This window comes from Podarcis liolepis, assembly GCF_965112155.1.
Source record: "Podarcis liolepis genome assembly, chromosome: 8".
Taxonomy (NCBI): domain Eukaryota; kingdom Metazoa; phylum Chordata; class Lepidosauria; order Squamata; family Lacertidae; genus Podarcis; species Podarcis liolepis.
In genome coordinates, this window is record NC_139560.1 from 13801980 (window position 1) to 13821757 (window position 19778).

Below are 19778 nucleotides of genomic sequence, written 5' to 3' on the forward strand. Positions count from 1 at the left end.
TAATCTTGCTGAAATTTCTGTTAATTTTAGTGTATTCTCTGAAGTCTGTTTTGTCAAAGACTCCAGAGTTTGGTTTATCTTGAGCAGGGCGTCTGTCACAGCTTCCATAGAAACGGCTGTTCCTTTGTCTTGTCCTGTTGTTCCTGCTGATCCGGCTATTGCGCCTGAGATTGAGCCTCTTTTCTTTACCTGTTGCTGCTGCAGCTGTTGTTGTTGTTGTTGCTTGGTCTTGGCTCTTGTAACTATCTCTTCTTGTGAGCCACTCATGTCAAGGTCAATTCCCACGGGATTTATTCTCCCTTGGAAAATTCCACTATCTTAGGCCGTGCCGGACTTCACTTTATCCTCTAGAGGGAGCAAATCAAAATGGCCATAGAACAAAATTTCCAAATACGAAAACAAAGGAGACTGTCCAAGATGTAAAAAAGGAGATTAACACAGTCAAAGTCAATGTTACTAAGAACTTGTAACTTCAAATTGCCACAGTTGCCCAATTTGTGCTGTTTCTTCTTGTATTATACAGTAGCCAGGCACTGTGGAAACTTTGTATCAAAGTATCACTTCACAGGGAAAAGTCAGTTCAGTGTGCTAAGAAGGCAGACCGTTTCATGCTTTCAGATGGGTGAGACAGCAGAGGTTTTTTACTTCCAATAGATCATGCAGTTATTGATCAAATTCACCTCCCCTCTGTGCAGTTTTTCAACTTGCTGGGTAATTCCAATCTGGTGCTCTCATCCAGCATGAGGAATCCAATGCTCCTTTCTGAATCTCTTCCAACTCTGCAGTATCCCTTTTGAGATGAAGTGACCAGAACTTTTTGCAAATGAAGGTCCAACTTTTGTTGGCTGGTTTATTATACATGGCTGCTCTCACACACGGTGAAGCCCTGTGTCTTCTAAGGCTAATACCAGCTTAGATCATCTCTAAGAGGCATGTCCTTTACAAAGCATCTCTGCAGCATGTAGAAAATGTTAGCCGCTTTGCATTTTGTATCTGCACCCTCCCTAAAAACAAACCGTGCTTCTTCCCATTCAGAAGCATTGTTTCGTTCATATGTGAATGAACAAACTAGCTAATTAATTAACAGCGGTTGGAGCTGTGGTCTAAACCACAGAGCCGAGGACTTGCCGATCAGAAGGTCGGCGGTTCGAATCCCCGCAACGCGATAAGCTCCCGTTGCTCGGTCCCAGCTCCTGCCAACCTAGCAGTTCAAAAGCACGTCACAGTGCAAGTAGATAAATAGGTACCGCTCCAGCGGGAAGGTAAACGGTGTTTCCGTGCACTGCTCTGGTTCGCCAGAAGCGGCTTAGTCATGCTGGCCACATGACCCGGAAGCTGTACGACGGTTCCCTCGGCCAATAAAGCAAGATGAGCGCCGCAACTCCAGAGTCGGCCACGACTGGACCTAATGAGTTTTTATTGGTTTTACAACATTTTTTTAGACAATACAAACAAATAAAAAGACAAACAAACATGTATAATTTCATAACCTTTTTTCCATAACCCTCATTTCTCAGACTCCCCCATACCTCCCCTTTCTGCATCCCAATTTCCAAAATTGTTTCAGCAACTTCTAAGCAATTTTATCAAATATGTGTCCTCTTAGTCCTTACTTGAACTTAATCTTATGTCACTGTAATCCCTTTTTCTCTCAACACCTCGGCATTTTAGCATTCATCAATTTTATAATAGTTCTTAAGATAAATTTTGAATTTCTTCCAATCCTCTTCCGCCGTCTCTTTCCTCTGATCCCGGATTCTGCCAGTCATCTCAGCCAGTGTCATGTAGTCCATCACTTTCATCTGCCATTCTTCCAAGGTGGGTAGATCTTGCGTCTTCCAATACTTTGCGATAAGTATTCTTGCTGCTGTCGTAGCATACATAAAGAAAATGGTTTCTTGGGAAAGGTACATTTAAGTACTTTTTTCATTTCATTATATATCATCTCCCAGAAGGCCTTAATCTTTGGGCACGTCCACCAAAGGTGGTAGAAAGTACCTTCCGATTCTTTGCATTTCCAACACTTATTGTCAGGCAAATGATAAATCTTTGCTAGCTTGACTGGGGTTGTCACGACTGGACCTAATGGTCAGGGGTCCCTTTACCCTTTATGAACTGAGGAAAAAAATAATATTGAATTGGGTGACCTAGGCCTCTCACATGGGAGAGCGTTTTGAGAGCATCAGAGAATACTTAAGACGCTAGAACAATGGTTCCCAACTTTTTTGGGTCATGCCCCACATAAGCATCTCTAAAATCCTGATGCCCCCCCCCTGTGACATATAATTCTTATTATTAAAAAAGTGAACTTTTTTGGGTCATGCCCCACATAAGCATCTCTAAAATCCTGATGCCCCCCCCCCCCTGTGACATATAATTCTTATTATTAAAAAAGTGAACTCCTATTCAGGTGGAAGAAGCCTAAAAGGCCATTCACTGTTAATAATTCATTCTCGAACTGCCCCATTTAAAAATCAAATTTCAAGGGAAGTGTCCTTCCCTTGAAAGGTATTTTTTCTTTTTAATTATTTTATTGCAAGTGCATTTTGCGTTCCCATTTTGTATCTTTATATTTTGAACCACTCTGTCATTTTCTGGATGAAGGGTGGTATACACATTATCATCAATCAATCAATCACTACTTTTACAAACCTCAGAGTTACTGTGTGGGGGTGACGTTGCATTGGCAGCCGAGACCGCTATTAGTGTGTGTGTGTGTGTGTGTGTATATATATATATATATATGTATGTGTGTGTGTGTGTGTGTGTGTGTATATATATATATATATATATATATATATATATATGACAGAACTCCAGTAGTTTCTAATCAAAGCCAGATCCCATGTTGTTGAGATTGTTCTCGAAAACCACAGCAGCTAGGAAGTCACTTTAAAAACAAAAAGGCTTGTTTTTTAAGAATTCCATGGGAACAACTGAAATATAGGTTAAGGTCGTAAGAAAGCTGTCCATCCGCTCAGCATCGTCCAGCTCATTCAGACTACCTTTTGTGATGCCTTTCTAAGCACAGGGGCATGCACTAAGACTCTGTATCTGAGCATTTTCCTTTCCTTTTTGTCCCGGTGCTTTCCCCGCAAAAAAACACCCCTTTACCTCTGAAAACCATTCTGCAGCAAACCCAAATTGAAGTTTGTTCTGATTCAAGGTTGATGAGCTGCTTTTCCTGGGGAAAGCAGCAGGGCCAAAAATAAATAAAAATAAATGCTCAGACACCAACCGGGAAAGTGCCATCGGAAGTACCATCCCTCCCCTCAACCTAATAGACATTTCCGGTGTCTATCGCCAGTCCTTTTCCTTCATCTCAAACACACAGCAAAGTCCTCACTCTTAATCACCCTATTTCCCAATGTTTGATCTATTCTGCTGGACTCTTACTGTAAAAAAATGCCAGGCAGGCCCCATCAAGCATTTCAACGCAACTCTTTTCCCCACCACCACCTAGGAATCCTGATCTGATTTCACCTCCCAGATGCCAAGGCCACTGCAACAAGACAGAAGCTTATTGTGCATCCCTGCTGAGCAGGGTGCTCTGAAAGTCGTGTTCCACCACCTACTGGACTCCACTGAAAACTGCAAGGAGACCCAAGCGTTTTCGCAATCCCATTGCTTCTGCGTGAAAGAATAAGCAAGTGCTGCAAATCTGCATATTCAGTGTGCCCAGACCAATAGGTATACAGTGGTACCTTGGGTTAAGTACTTAATTCGTTCTGGAGGTCCGTACTTAACCTGAAACTGTTCTTAACCTGAAGCACCACTTTAGCTAATGGAGCCTTCTGCTGCTGCCACACCGATTTCGGTTCTCAACCTAAAGCAAAGTTCTTAACCTGAAGCACTATTTGTGGGTTAGCGGAGTCTGTCGCCTGAAGCGTATGTAACCTGAAGCGTATGTAACCTGAGGTACCACTGTACAGTCATACCTTGGGTTACAGACACTTCAGGTTGCGTTTTTTCGGGTTATGGACGCGCCGAAACCTGCAAGTACTGGAACGGGTTACTTCCAGGTTTTGGCGGTCGTGTATGCACAAAGCGCTAAATCGCGCTTTGCACATGCGCAGAAACTCCGAATCACAACCCACACGTGCACAGACGTGGCGCTGCAAGTTGTGAACGTGCCTCCCGCACGGATCACATTCACAACCTGCAGCGTCCACTGTACAGATTTTGTTTGTGGGGGGAGAAGTTAGTCCAGGCAACTCTATGAACGACAATGGCCTTCTTCCCAGACTCTTGGCTAAGGCACTCCTCGTTCCAAGCTAGTTGCCCCACTCCAGTTGCCTTGCCCCAATGCATTATTTCTAAGTGTCACACGGCCTGAAAGAGAACTTGCAGCATTACGAAGCTGCCTCTGCCAGGACCAAAGGGGCTCCACCTTTCTACCCAGGTGAGAAATGGGCGAGTGGCACCTTGGGCACCTTCTTCCAGCAACACCTGCAGCCAAGCTGGTGCCAAACGTATTGCTCTGTTTTCCTTTGGACCACATCAGTGAGACTGAGAGGAGGGGTCTTGTCATCTGGGCATCCCAGGACCTCCAGACACAATGCCCAGGCTTGCACCCTGGGGAGGTCACTTCATAATAATAATAATGATAATGATGATAATAATAATTTATTATTTATACCCTGCCCATCTGGCTGGGTTTCCCCAGCCACTCTGGGCAGCTTCCAACACAATATTAAAATACAGTAATGCCTCAACCATTAAAAGCTTCCCCAAACAGGGATGCGTTCAGATGTCTTCTAAAAGTCTGGTAGTAGTTGTTCTCTTTGACATCTGGTGGGACGGCGTTCCACAGGGCGGGTGCCACTACCAAGGAGGCCCTCTGCCTGGTTCCCTGTAACTTGGCTTCTCGCAGTGAGGGAACCGCCAGAAGGCCCTCAGCGCTGGACCTCAGCGTCCGGGAAGAACGATGGGGGTGGAGACGCTCCTTCAGGTATACTGAACTGAGGCCATTTAGGGCTTTAAAGGTCAGCACCAGCAGTTCTGACTTCACCCCCGGAGGCGCACTCCATTGCCTCTCAAGACAGACGGGTGGCAACAGCAACTCCCCTCACCTCAGGCAGCAGGGATGAAGGGCCTTGTAGTTAAACATATGTGGGTATGGGGAGGCAGATTCTTCTTCCCCGAGTTACAGCAATCTCTTTTTCCCCATTGTGCGGCAATGTATTTGCAGGAGTTCCTAACATGGTGTCCTTCAGATGCTGCAACTCCTATCAGTGCCAGCATGTGGGCAATGGACAGGGATGGTGCAAGCTGTAGTCCAGCAGTATCAGGATATTATTATTATTATTATTATTATTATTATTATTATTATTATTCCCCGCCCATCTGGTTGGGTCGCCCCATAATAAAACATCAAACATTTACAACTTCTAAAAGCACCACTATCCCAGCATTTATATCCCAGCGCAGACACAACCTTTTAGACCTGTTTCATAATCGGAGGATAAAAGATATTGGGAGCATCTCAGAGAAGCAAAGTCCGCCTTACTCAAACAGCAACCTGATGCTTGAGACCACAAACCAAAGAGCTGTCAAGGTTGCTGACTTTCCTCTTGCTATTTTCCACTACAGTGGTACCCTCTACTTATGCGCACCTCTGGTTATGTATCCTTCGGGTTACGCACACGGCAAACCCAGAAGTATTTTTCCGGGTTTCGCCAAGCGCACATGCGCAGAAGGGCTCTACCGCGCCGCACGCATGCGCAAAACAGGCACCTCTGGTTGCGAAAACCTTGGGATCCGACCGGAGCTCCGGAACGGATCCCGTCCGCAACCAGAGGTACCACTGCACTGTATTGCAGAGCTGATCTCTCTCTCTCTCTCTCTCTCGTGCCTTTTCCACCTGCTTTAGTTAGCACCAATACTCTCTTCTTCAATGCTCTCAAAACTCTGAAATCATATTATTGTAGAGACACATATAATTGTAGAATTGGAAGGGAGCCTGAGGATCATCTGATATCCCTGCGACGCAGGAATATGCAGCCGCCCCATATGGGAATCGAACCTGCAACCTTGGCATTATCAGCACCACGCTCTAATAACCAACTGAGCTATGGCAAAACAAATGTTGGAAGGAAACCATTGGGCTTATGCAGGGCATGCATCCAATTTGTGTGGGATGTTGTCTGGGTTTGATGGACTTCGCCATCACGTTATGTGTGCCTATAAACCCATCCAACTCTTGGTGGTGGATGGGCACTTAATTGGCAGAGTTGGGCAAGCTGTTCTTCAAAGAAGCTTGTCCACTATCCTCCCGCTACAAAAGCTCTTACAAGCTTCCAAGAAATCAAGGGTTCCCCAGAACGGTTCAGCGTTAGGCATGTCCTATTGCAGCAGAATTTATTGCACGGTCCTTCCAGAGAAACTGAGGTTTCAAAGACTTTAGCAAGACAACGAAAGCATGACACAGAGAGGGACAATGAAAAGCAAAGCAAAGAATTGGGACTCTCTCTCTCAAGTGTGTAAAAGTCAGCTCAGGTTAAGGGAGTAACTGCTAAATTAATCATTGGCGGATGCTATGGAAGGTACCTTCGTATCTCAGTCCTAGACATGCCAATGCAATAGCGGATTTCACAGGGTTCAATAGGATTTTATTACTAATTTTATTATTCTCGTTGGGTTGCCCCAGAAACTCTGGGTGGCTTCCAACACATATAAAAACGTAATGAAACATTCCACATTAAAAACTTCCCTATAGAGGGCTGCTTTCATAGGTCTTCTGACACTGAAACCTGTTATCATGTCTTGCATCAAATGTCAGGGTCCTGTCAGCGTGAAAATTTTCGCTTGTGCAAAGGGATTTTCCCTGTGTACACTCCGCGCCCTACCCAAATCTCTTCTGGAGGGTTGGATAAACCCCCAGAAAAGATTCATGGGGTGCACTGGGGGAGGGGAGAAGTCCCATTCCACAAGTCCTTGCGCTGACAAAATGCTTACATAGTGCTACAGTATGTTGGATATAAGTTCCCCACTTCTCTCATTTGGACAGTGTTTTTTAAAAAAATAATAGAGTTGGGGGGGCACAGAGTTCTCAACAATTTCTGGACCATCTAAGACCTTGTAAAGGCAATGAGTTAGGTGCACCAGGGGACTTGCTCACAACTCCCATAATTATTAGTATAAATAAAATAAATAATAATAATAATAATAATAATAATAATAATAATAATGACATTTGACATGGTATACTACAGACTGCTTTTGAAACACTTGCTGAGTAATGAAAGCAGTTTGTCCCCTGGGAGAGGAGGGCTGATATTCTAGAAATACAAATACATAGCTTCAGAGGACATATGGAATTAACCATGTGGTTCTTTGGATACTGTCCTACAAATGTCAGAAGCAGGCTGGATTCCAGGGCGAGAACTAATGCAGAAACAACTACACATTCCAGGGTGGGTATTCCATATGGCTCGTCTCAGCTTTATTTTCTAAACGAAAAGCAGTCAGGAATAATATGCCCTTTTATTTAAAAAGGAGAAGAAAAAAAAGAAAAGGCTTTCACCAGCCAAAATGTTTGTCCCATAACAAGAGGCTATGTTGACACAGAAGGGCTATGTCAAAACACATCCCTGGAACAAAAGGTTAAAGTCCTCTGCCATATTTCATTTCCATAGGGATGTAAGTCATAATACAACAAAGCGGTGACTCAGAACTTAACACAAATCCACTAACACGCATTAGTCATGCGACCAAACAATGCACCGAGAGTTTACAGAAAACATGTTTGAGAAGGAAAAATAAAAAGAAAACTCATCAGGCCCAGCCAATGGGCTGCCAAAATCACATGGAAATGCATGTCTCCACTCTCCACAGGTATCAATACTGGCACTTCCTCGCTTTCCAAAGGTATGTGGTGTCACCCTAGCCCAGGCTTCCTCCGAAACAGTTGCTTTCAAAATGTTCCAATGAGCCCCGACATTCCTTGTGGGAAAAATCAATAATGGCAGCCATTCTTCTCCCTGAAAGGAGAACTTCCCCAGGTCTGCACAAAGCACACTTGGGCAACTTTTGCGGCCTAACAGGGTACCAGACCTTATTTTAACAATTTATTTTCCTGATACCTTCACAATCTGTGTTGGGCAGCTGCATTGGGGAAACTAGCCGCCATCTTAATTTCCCACAGTGGCCTTGAACATTGTTCTGGGGAGGTGTAAAGGTAAAGAGGGAACCCTGACCATTAGGTCCAGTCGTGGCCAACTCTGGGGTTGCGGTGCTCATCTTGCTTTATTGGCCAAGGGAGCCGGTGTACAGCTTCCAGGTCATGTGGCCAGCATGACTAAGCTGCTTCTGGCGAACCAGAGCAGCACACGGAAACGCCGTTTACCTTCCCACCGGAGCGGTACCTATTTATCTACTTGCACTTTGACATGCTTTCAAACTGCTAGGTTGGCAGGAGCAGGGATCGAGCAACAGGAGCTCACCCCGTTGCAGGGATTCGAACCGCCGACCTTCTGATCGGCAAGTCCTAGGCTCTGTGGTTTAACCCACAGCACCACCCGCGTCCCAGGGTAGGTGTAGGAAACTAAAATAGCAGCACCCGCTGGGAAACCCAGAGCTGCCATTTTTAATTTCCCACAATGCCCCCAAGCCTAGGGTCATGGGAAATTACGGCAGCTCCTAGACTCAGCTGCCCGGGGATTGTAGGAGTGCCACTGCTGTTGCCCACTTCTGCTGCCACCAAAATGGGCCCAGCAGCCTAGAAGGGGGTCCACCAGCAAGAATTCTGGCAGGAGAGCCATCAGAGGTGGGAATGGCCTTGAGCTCTCCTGCAACTACCAATCTTCCCCAGTATTGCAAGAGAAGAGGACTGTGTGTATTCTGAGGTGTACCCGTGGTTCATATGGGGCAATGATAACAGCCAACAGGCCTGTCCATCATCCCACATGAACTGATGGAGCCACTAGAATCTTTTACAATATGGGGAGGGTTGCTTCAGGAAGAAAAGGTAGACACCACTCTCAGGGGAGAAGATTTCTACTAGCTCAGCATTAGTGCATGTGGAAAGCCACAGCAGAAGGATGCAACTGATCTCAACACACAGGGCAAAGGAAGGAGTATCTCCTTTGAGTTTGGCAGCCTTATTTAAGAAACATGAAGTGAGATGTTCTGCGGCATACATGTTCTCATACATGCTCATGTGTCAAATTCTGCCCATGTGCTTGGTTGGGTCGGCCTGTGCAAAACCAGCAGGTAGACGCTCCTGCCACTTGCGGAGAGAAGATTTAGACGTCAGTTCTACAGTTTGCAGCTTTTGTTACTACCAGTCTACAATCCTTTAGCTGCAAGCAATCTATACAGCTCACTACCCTACCAGGCTTTGCCATATATCTCCTCGCTGATCCACATATTTGCCTTCCTGTACATGGCTTCCCTTTATGGTCCTCCTTCCCAGTCTGCAGACACCAGTTCCCACTCAGCTTTCACGGAGTCCCATAGCCAGCAGCTCAGGGAAGTGAAATATCAGCATTGTCGTGCACCTGGCATCATGACCCTGGGGTCAGATTCCTGTTCTTCGAGGGATGAGATTGAGGACTTTCTGAGTTGGACATGTAACAGCATGTAGGGTTAGCCCCAAGAGCATGTCCATAAGATGGGTCCACTGCAGCAGTGCCCCTCCAGCCCGAAGAGGCTGCACTGCCACCCTCTAAGTTTGAGGACTTGGTTACAGAAGTCCCAGTTGAACCAGAGTCTCCCACACTCTGCCGGGGTAAAAAACTGCTGGAGCAAGCTAGGGCCCTTTTAACTGAAGGTGCAGAACTGCTGCTCCTATATGAGGCTCAGTCTATGCTTGACTGTGTTGCTTTCTGGTAGCATTCAGGCTTGCCATGTTTGATGACCTCGATGCCTGCATCTCAACGTTTGCCAAGTTCCACACCCTGGCAAATGGAATACAGCCATACCTTGGTTTTTGAACAGCTTAGTTCTTTAACGTTTTGATGCCCAAACGCCACAAACCCAGAAGTGACTGTTCTGGTTTGCAAACTATTTTTGGAAGCTGAACGTCTGACGGGGCTTCCGATTGGCTGCAGGAGCTTCCTGCAGCCAATCAAAAGCCGTGCTTTGGTTTCAGAACGTTTTGGAAGTTGAACGGGCTTCCGGAATGGATTCCGTTCGACTTCTAAGGTACAACTGTATATGGTCCAACGCCTGTTCCTGAAACCTTGCAGGACTCCTCCTCTTCGCTGCTCGCATGCCCGCTTTGAGCAAGTGAACCATGAGAAGATCAAAGAGGAGGTGCAACAACTTCCACGCGCCTTGTCTTCCCCTGCTGGTAGGTAACTGAGGATTGGCCCCACAGCAAGAAGAAAGCGAACGGGTGGTAGCAACAATGGTCGAAGGAGAGTGGTTGCACACAAGGAGGAGAGACACTCAAAATGTCTTTTTTTTATGCAAAGTTACAGCAAAATTACAATGAATCCAAAATAAAACAGTACAAACAAGGGGGGGGGACACAAGAGAAAAAAGAACACAAACAACCCCATACATCTACAAATAAAACCATATCATCATTCTAATCATTACGTATTGTCAGGGAACTGACATCGGAGCTAGAGGCGGAGGGAAGGCTCTCAAATGATGCTGGAGAAGGGCCCAGCAGGGAGAGAGGCAGCTTCGCAGATGGGGAGCAAATCAGCGCAACACCAGGGATATAGAGGGGCTGATGGGGGAATCGGCGAGAGGGCTCCAGGATTCTTCACTGGACACCAGCGGGGAGAGCACGGGTCCTCCGCTACCCACGCCCACCCTGCGCAGAAGGCTTCCGCGCAGAGAGAGTAGGAGACTGGGTGTCAAACAACTTTTATGTTGGAAAAGGTTTAAGAAACGCCGACTGACGGATTCTGCTAGCGACTGAGGCAGCCACGAAGTGAAGGGCTGTCCAGACAGAAAGGTTTAACAAGGCAACATAGCCAGGAGAGGCTGCAACTTACGCACGAGCAACCCCATACCTATTACACGTATATATACACATATTGACTTCCTTCCTTTGTTCTAAGACCTCGAAATTTTTACTCTTTCTAAATTGTTGTGTCTACTGTAGATTACATCTATCTTTATACTTTTTGCACTATTTTTCTCTTTCTTTAACCCTGCAAAGCTTCATTCGTTACGTGTTGTCCTCTTAGTCATTTTCGTACTCTTTCTGAGTGGCCAAAGCTCTTAACCCTGAAAGCCACGAGCTAAAATAACTCTACATGACAAGCAGCGTGAGAGACCACAACGGAGCTTCCCCCTACGCACAGCAGCTCAGAGGCACATCACAGAGCACCTCACACTTACTGTATGAAAGCTCCCAGGAAGCCATTAGGAAGGCTGCCAAGCTGGGGAAAAACACAAGAAATTCTGCGCTCGGACAATCCAAATTCTGCATCAAGAAAAAGATGGATTATGCAACCTGTATACATTAGGGGTAGGTAGGAAAAAAGGTTAGAAAGATCACTAGGAGACCACCACCGTAGATCTGCAAGGATTTCCAACTCCCACTTTCTGCTTCACTAAATTAGACAGCTAGGATCCCTGGTCCGTAGAAACTCAGGCACAAATTGCATATTACCTTTGGAACATTCCAGTGTGTGCATCACACAGCATAGCAGGAAATTGGCCCTGCACCTTGGGCCACCATATCGCACCCGACTATAATTAGTGGACCTTGGAGATCTAATAAAATGGGGAGGGGACCCCAAATATTGCTGGACTCCAACTCTCGTCAGACCCAGCCAGCATAGGCAATGACCAAGATGATGGAAACTGTAGTCCAACAACATCTGGAAGGCCACAGCATCCCCACATCTGTAATTTTAGAACTATAGATTCTGTAAGGCTGAAGTTTGTGATGTAAATTATGCAAAATGGGGGAATAATAATTTCTTGGTTTTGCATAATTAATTTTGCACATTATTGTTTTCCCTATTAATTTTCTTTTGCAGTTTGGGATGTGTAAGAAGCATTTGAGGGTCCTCAATTCTCTCGCCGCCACCGCTAGATGTCTTATTCAGCCTGACTTCTGTGATTTCAGTGAGGATGGCCCATTCATTCTGAAGGCATATGGGCTCGATGAACTAAGTTGCCATCTGTCATTCACTTCAAAGGGGAGTGTTCAGGAAAGTTCCCCAGCAAATTGTGCCATTTCTAGTTACGGTTTAGACATGTTAAACTGGCATTGGAAAAAATAAAAATGCGGGTTATCAGCCTGTAGGACACTTTTTCGCTATCAGCTTAAAGGAGAAAAGAAAGAACACTTGGGATGTTAATAGATTATAAAAATGCAGGAAAGGATTTTTACCCATTTCAGAGTTTTAGCACTTCAAAAATGCAGACCCACCGGATTTGGGAAATGAAACTTATCAGAGCTTTAGCTCACAACAGGACTCGATTTATTCAGAGAGAAGCTTATTGCCCCAGACTTGGAAGGATTAGCAAAATGCCACAAATACTATAACTGGAAGATTAAAAAAAACATTGTGTTTCCTATGCTTCCTGGGGGGGGGGGGCGAGCTGCAACAAAAAGGAGTCCAACTGTGCCCCTCTCTCACTTTCCACAATTACGATGCAAAGTGAATTTAGCTACGTTTTCCAGCCTTTGAAACATCAACAAGAAATTGGGGTGGGGGGGGTGGAGAGAAATAATTGTCACATTAAAAGAGCGACACCCGTAGCATACAGAAAGTGGGTCCAGAAAAGATTTTCTCACTCTCTCTTAACAGTAGAACTTGGGGATACCCAATGAAGCTGAACGCCAGAGGATTCAGCACAGGGGGACGCAGGTGGCGCTGTGGTCTAAACCACCAAGCCTTTTGGGCTTGCCGATCGGAAGGTCGGCGGTTCGAATCCCCACAACAGGGTGAGTTCCTGTTGCTCAGTCCCTGCTCCTGCCAACCTAGCAGTTCGAAAGCACATCAAAGTGCAAGTAGATAAATAGTGCATTTACTCGAGTCTAATGCGCCATTGAATCAAATGTGCACCTCAAGTTTCAGAACCTTGAAACCCCAAAAAGAGCATGTGCTGGCGAATGTAAATGTGCCATTGAATCTAATGCGCACCTTAATTTTGGCCAAAAAAGGTGAGCGATAGATTTGAGTAAACATGGGAGGTACCACTGTGGTGGGATGGTAAACGACGTTTCTGTGCGCTCTGGCACTCGTCATGGTCCTCCGTGCGCCAGCAGTGATTTACCCTTGCTGGCCACATGACCTGGAAAAGCTGTATGTGGACAAATGCCGGCTCCCTCGGCCTGAAAAGTAAAATGAGTGCCGCAACCCCATAGACACCTTTGACTGGACTTAACTGTCCAGGGGTCCTTTATTTTTAACCATGCAGTACATAGCTGAACTATGGCATTTGCCTCCACCGAAAGCAGCAATGGCCACCAACTTGGAAGGCTTTTAATAATAATAATGAAAAAAATATTTATATCCCGCCCTCCCTAGCCGAAGCCAGGCTCAGAGCGGCTAACAACAGTAACAGTAACAAAGTTTACATAAAATCACAATCTATTAACTGAAATACATTCTAAAATCAATTCATTCTAAAATCAATTCAGAATCAAATTAATGGCAACCATTGGGCTAGGGTTCTATGAGGATTACCAAAGGAGTGAGTCAGACTGTGCCTTGGCCATAGGCCTGGTGGAACAGCTCTGTCTTGCAGGCTCTGCGGAAAGATGTCAAGTCCCGCAGGGCCCTAGTCTCTTGTGACAGAGCGTTCCACCAGATTGGGGCCACAGCCGAAAAAGCCCTGGCTCTGGTTGAGGCCAGCCTAACCTCCCTGTGGCCTGGGACCTCCAAGATGTTTTTGTTTGAAGACCGTAAGGTCCTCCGTGGGTACCAGAGTCCTAGGCCGTATAGGGCTTTAAAGGTTAAAACCAGCACCTTAAACCTGATCTAACCAGGAGCGGGTTAGAAAAAATCACGGAGAAGGAGGCTATAATGATAATAATAATAATAATAATAATAATAATAATAATAATAATAATAATTTATTTGTACCCCACCCATCTGGCTGGGTTTCCCCAGCCACTCTGGGCAGCTTCCATAGAAACCAAAAAACACTAAAATATCATACATTAAAAACTTCCCTGAACAGGGCTGCCTTAAGATGTCTTCTGAATGTCAGGTAGTTGTTTATCGCTTTGACATCTGCTGGAAGGGCGTTCCACAGGGCGGGCGCCACTACCGAAAAGGCCCTCTGCCTGGTCCCCTGTAGCTTTGCTTCTCGCAATGAGGGAACCGCCAGAAGGCCCTCGGCGCTGGACCTCAGCGTCCGGGCAGAATGATGGGGGTGGAGACGCTCCTTCAGGTATACTGGACCGAGGCCGTTTAGGGCTTTAAAGGTCAACACCAACACTTTGAATTGTGCTTGGAAACGTACTAGCCAAGATGGCTGTGTGCTGCCTCCATGGCTAGAGGCAACGCTCCTGAATACCAAGTGAGAAACCTCACTGTGACCGCGTGCCATTGACAGGTGAGCAGCCTCGAACGGCTAGAGCCCGACTAAAAAGAGGACCTCTCAGCTCAGCCTACAACATCCTTTTATCCAGCCATGTTGCATGGTTGCTTTTCACTCCTATAAGAAAAACGTAAGCCCTGCAATTGGGAGAACACAGCGGCAGCAGCGAATGCAAAACCCACCTCCCACTTCCAACACACGGCTCCCCCGCCCCCCCCACAGGGATCTCATAGGAATGGGCAGAACAGCCGTGATGTGGGTTTTCCATAAAATTTCCCTACCCACATTAAGGTCGTTTGCATTGGGGGATATTCCATTTGCAAAGGCAAATTTTCTGATGTTTTAGAGAGCGATCTAATTTAGTGCCTTTATTTGCTTTCAGGAAACAAAGGTAAAACACATAATAACACACTGAAACCAAACCTGCCTAATAATGTATTTGCAACTGACGTATATCTGTGGTTACTAATAACTTATGAAAACAGAAACTTCTTTGTTGAAAATTAAAGCACTGGGAAAATTCCTGCCCCACATCACTGAAGAAGAGCGCAAAAGATATCTTGTCTGCACAGCGGTATCAACGATACGAAAGTCTTCCCTCCCTCATCACAAGCAAACCATAATGGAAGGCACTTTCTCAACATAAATGAATGGATAAGGAGGAGGATCTAGGGCAATCAGAGAGGAGCCGGTCTACCCCATTTTCTTTCAGAATACACCATTTAATTTCCTCTCCCCACTGCTTTTCCAGGGGAAGAAGACACCCTTAGCAATCTGGTTAGCATTTTGTGGCAACTGAATACATTCCATCCTCATTGGAATGTACCGTATTTTCCCCCAAAAAAAATTAATAAAAAAATTGTACTAATGTAATGGCGCTGTGAGTTAAACCACAGAGCCTAGGACTTGCTGATCAGAAGGTCGGCGGTTCAAATCCCCGCGACAGGATGAGCTCCCATTGTTCGGTCCCTGCTCCTGCCCACCTAGCAGTTCGAAAGCACGTCAAAGTGCAAGTAGATAAATAGGTACCGCTCCAGCGGGAAGGTAAATGGCGTTTCCGTGTGTGCTCCGGTTCACCAGAAGTGGCTTAGTCATGCTGGCCACATGACCCAGAAGCTGCACACTGGCTCCCTCGGCCAGTAAAGCAAGATGTGTGCCGCAACCCCACAGTCGTCCGGACTGGACCTAATGGTCAGGGGTCCCTTTACCCCTTTACCTAATGGCTTGGTTGCCCAGACCATGATTTAGCACCTTCTGTGTACAAAGTATGTGGTCCTTCATAGAGTCACAGTCAGTCTTCATCTCTAGTTTGGAGAAATCACCAGACAGGCCAGTTTAGCAAACCAAGAATGGCTTCTAAGACAATGGTTTGAATGACAGATGGGGTGATGCGGAGAAGCTTAGGAAAGGAAGTAAAGGGAAGAACTGGAACCCCACTTTCCCCACCCTCCATCTAATTGACGGACCTCTGAGACGAGGGTGGGGAACCACTGTCCCTTCAGATGTAGATGCACTACAACTCCCACCATCCCTGGCCGTGATGTGGTTGATGGGAATTATAGTTCAGCTACATCGGGAGGGCCAAAAGTCCCTCGCACCTGTTCCAAGAAGTCATTCTGTAACCTGATTTGGGGAAAGAACTACTATAAATAAGGTAAGGGGGATTTGTTATTTTCTCTCCCTTTCAGGCTATTGACGTGGCACAGGTGATTCACTCAGGTATATGCGGACAAGCAGGTTATTAAACATTGTTGTGGGTGATAACAGCTTTTATGGGCTAATTTGCAAAGCTATGGCAACACAAAGATGATTGGGAGGGGAAATCAAATCAGTAGGGCTATGGATTGGGATTACTGGTGAATTTCAGTTTCCCCACTAACATATTCCCCACTTGTGGCTGTGTAAAAGTTGCTATGCCAAATTACCATCCTGCTGTAGCCATTCCTACAAACAACCGACCAGGAAGTGTGCATTTAGCTATTTTTCAAGGCTTAGGGTAATGATGTTTTTACCGACGCTGCATCAAAGTGCCACTTAGCAACTGTGTTACTGGAAGTTTTATGGGTTCTATTCTTCCAGGACATTACATTCTGTTCTCGTACCCATGAAACTTAGTTTCCTCATATTGTGCAACTAATCGATCTTGAACCTGAATATTCTTCTTGGGCAACTCTTCGTCTTGATCCTGAATATTCAGAGAGATTCCCATCAGGATGAATTTTGCAAATCTTCCTGCTTCAAACAGTTATATAATAAATGCTGCAGAGAAGGAAGACATTCCACCTCTTGCACTTCCCACCAGAAGTTAATCGTTGCCTGGAAGTCCCTCCCTCCTCCAATCAGCAATCAGTTAGCCTCTTGCATCAGTCAAATTCATTTTACAACCCCAAAAACTGCAAGGCACTGGGGTATATTAAGGGGGTGGCACACATTGGTTACTGTTACTAATCTTATTATTTTTTGCATCTTTATTTTAGATCTTATTATGATTCATGTGGAAATGGTTTAGTTTGGCTGTATACTTTCTGATGCTTTATCTATTGTTTATGACTGCTTTTGTTATGTTTGAAATTACATGATTTGTTTCATATTGTAAGGTAAAAGGTAAAAAGGTAAAGGAGCCCTGGACAGTTAAGTCCAGTCAAAGGCGACTATGGGGTTGAAGCGCTCATCTCGCTTTACAGGCCGAGGGAGCCCGTTTGTCCACAGACAGCTTTCCGGGTCATATGGCCAGCATGACTGAACTGCTTCTGGCACAACGGAACACCGAGACAGAAACCAGAGCGCACGGAAACGCCGTTTACCTTCTCACCGCAGCAGTACCTATTTATCTACTTGCACTGGCGTGCTTTCAAACTGCTAGGTTGGCAGGAGATGACAGAGCAACAGGGGCTCACCTGGTTGTGAGGATTAGAACCACCAACTTTCTGATCAGCAAGGCTCTTATTATGTTTTTAAGATAACTGAGATCCATCCAATTTGTTGTTAGCTAATCCTAGTTAAAGCTATGGTTTTCCCAATAGTAATGTATAGAAGTAAGACCTGGACCATAAAGAAAGCTGAACGCCAAGGAATTGATGCTTTTGAATTATGGTGCTGGAGGAGACTCTGGAGATCCATTCTGAAGGAAATCAGCCCTGAGTGCTCACTGGAAGGACAGATCCTAAAGCTGAGGCTCCAATACTCTGGCCACCTCATGAGAAGAGAAGACTCCCTGGAAAAGACCCTGGTGTTGGGAAAGATGGAGGGCACAAGGAGAAGGGGACAACAGAGGACAAGATGGTTGGACGGTGTTCTCAAAGCTACCAGCATGAGTTTGACCAAACTGCAGGAGGCAGTGGAAGACAGGAGTGCCTGGCATGCTCTGGTCCATGGGGTCACAAAGAGTCGGACACGACTAAACGACTAAACAACAACAATCCTGGCATGTAAAGAGCTGCATAGAATATATATTTGTGCATTTTGGTCACACCTTTATCGTGCCCTTAGTGCAACCCTATGATCAAGCAAATAGGAAAGTGGATCTAAGGAAATAAGTTGTGTTTGGTCTCTACCATTGGACAGACCAATTACACACACACACACACACACACACACACACAAACAACAACAACAACAACAACAACCCCTCTCTACTTGCCCGTTATGGCTTGCTTCACTTCGGTAATGCTGTATATAAAAGAGGATCTGGTCTTTTGCTTTCTTCCTAAAAGCTAAGCCAAATAATGGCATCATTGTTTATGTTCTTGGTCTTTAAAAGGGTGTTGGTTAACTTGGAAGTGGAAGAGAGAGAGAGAGAGAGAGAAATGCAGTAGTTCAAACATACTGGAAAGGAGAAGTGGCACAAGGTAGGTCATTTTACAGGTGAGATAAATGTCTCACACAAGGGAGTTTCCACTCCTGATCAAACAAAGGGTTTCCCACAGTCCGTTGCTGGAAACATCACAGTAATCCAATGGCTCATTTCTTACTCAGCGGGTTGCTGAATCAATCAAAAGAGGATGTTGGTACAGTTCACCTGCTGTTTCGCTCCAACAGCAGCTTAAGTCAACAGCAACTCGGCTTTCAAAGCCACGCAACTGTATGAATTACTGACAATCCTTCATTTTCATCAGACATGTTTATTGTTTTATAAGTAGCACGGGGTAAAGGGTTATTTGAGGCAGGAGAGAGAGAGAAAGAAAAAAAGAGTTGAACTCCAGGAACTGGCAGATATCTCACAGTGACTTGCATATCGTTCACAAGTCAGCTGAACATGTCTACTAAAATCCACCAAAAAATTGCTTCACCTCACAACCTTCAAACCCCAGCATTTCCAGGGAATGTCCCCTGTCTGAAACCCCAGAGAGTCCCTGCAGGCCAGTGAAGGAAATTCTGAACTAGATGAACCATTAAGGCAGCTTCCTATGCTCTTCTGTACTGCCAAACTTCAGTTTTATCCAGTTTGTCAGAATACCTTTCAAATCAGTGTGCCTCTGTAGGGGTCGTACAACTTGTTCCACGTGTAACGCGACGGTTGTCGCTTACCTGATTCACAGTGTCTTCAACAGCTTCCATATAGTGGTTCATTTCTCTGCTCATTGCAGCGTATTCCAACATCACCCTTTCCATTTCATCAACCTCTTTCATGTCGTCTGCAAAATAAACGATTTATTTTTTGTGTGTGTTTTTTTAAAAAAAATAAAGGCATTTGTTCTTCCAGACCTAGTGAGCTCATGGCTCTAAAGGAGTCAAGACAAACACCAGAGACAGGATGAGAGGAAGAAGAAAAAACACTTGAGAGGTGGAAGAAAAAGCTGAAAACAATAAATTGATTTCAACACTAAGGCGGCAGTTCTCCAAGTGCTGTGTTGCAGTCTAAAGCTCTAACCCAGGGGTCAGCAAACATTTTCAGCTGGGGGCCGGTCCACTGTCCCTCAGACCTTGTGGGGGGCCAGACTATATTTTTTTTGGGGGGGAGGAACAAATTCCTAGGCCCCACAAATAACCCAGAGATGCATTTTAAATAAAAGCACATATTCTACTCATGTAAAAACACGCCGATTCCCAGACAGTCCTCAGGCCAGATTGAGAAGGCGATTGGGCCGGATCCGGCCCCCCGGGCCTCAGTTTGCCTATCCATGCTCTAATCATACATTTAAAACAAAGGATGTACAGGCCTCATGACTTCTTATTCTTTGTTTCCAAAGCTAGCAGATATTTTGCACTTCAGGGTGGTAACACCAGAGTATTATCACTGTCAAATCAACATGGATACAGATACCCATTCACCATCTGTTCACCTGACACACTGCATGTCAATCACTTGCTAC

At 45.4% G+C, this 19778-nt stretch overlaps 1 protein-coding gene across 2 annotated transcripts in view; it reads right to left on the reverse strand.

Moving 5' to 3' along the window:
• Positions 1 to 19778, reverse strand: part of NSMCE2 (NSE2 (MMS21) homolog, SMC5-SMC6 complex SUMO ligase) — a 212052-nt gene that overhangs the window by 166420 nt on the left and 25854 nt on the right. For both annotated transcript variants that reach the window (XM_083517045.1, XM_083517046.1), the window contains exon 3: positions 18994 to 19100. In XM_083517045.1, coding sequence (XP_083373171.1) covers positions 18994 to 19100 — 107 coding nt within the window. The remainder of the gene's footprint in view (positions 1 to 18993; positions 19101 to 19778) is intronic.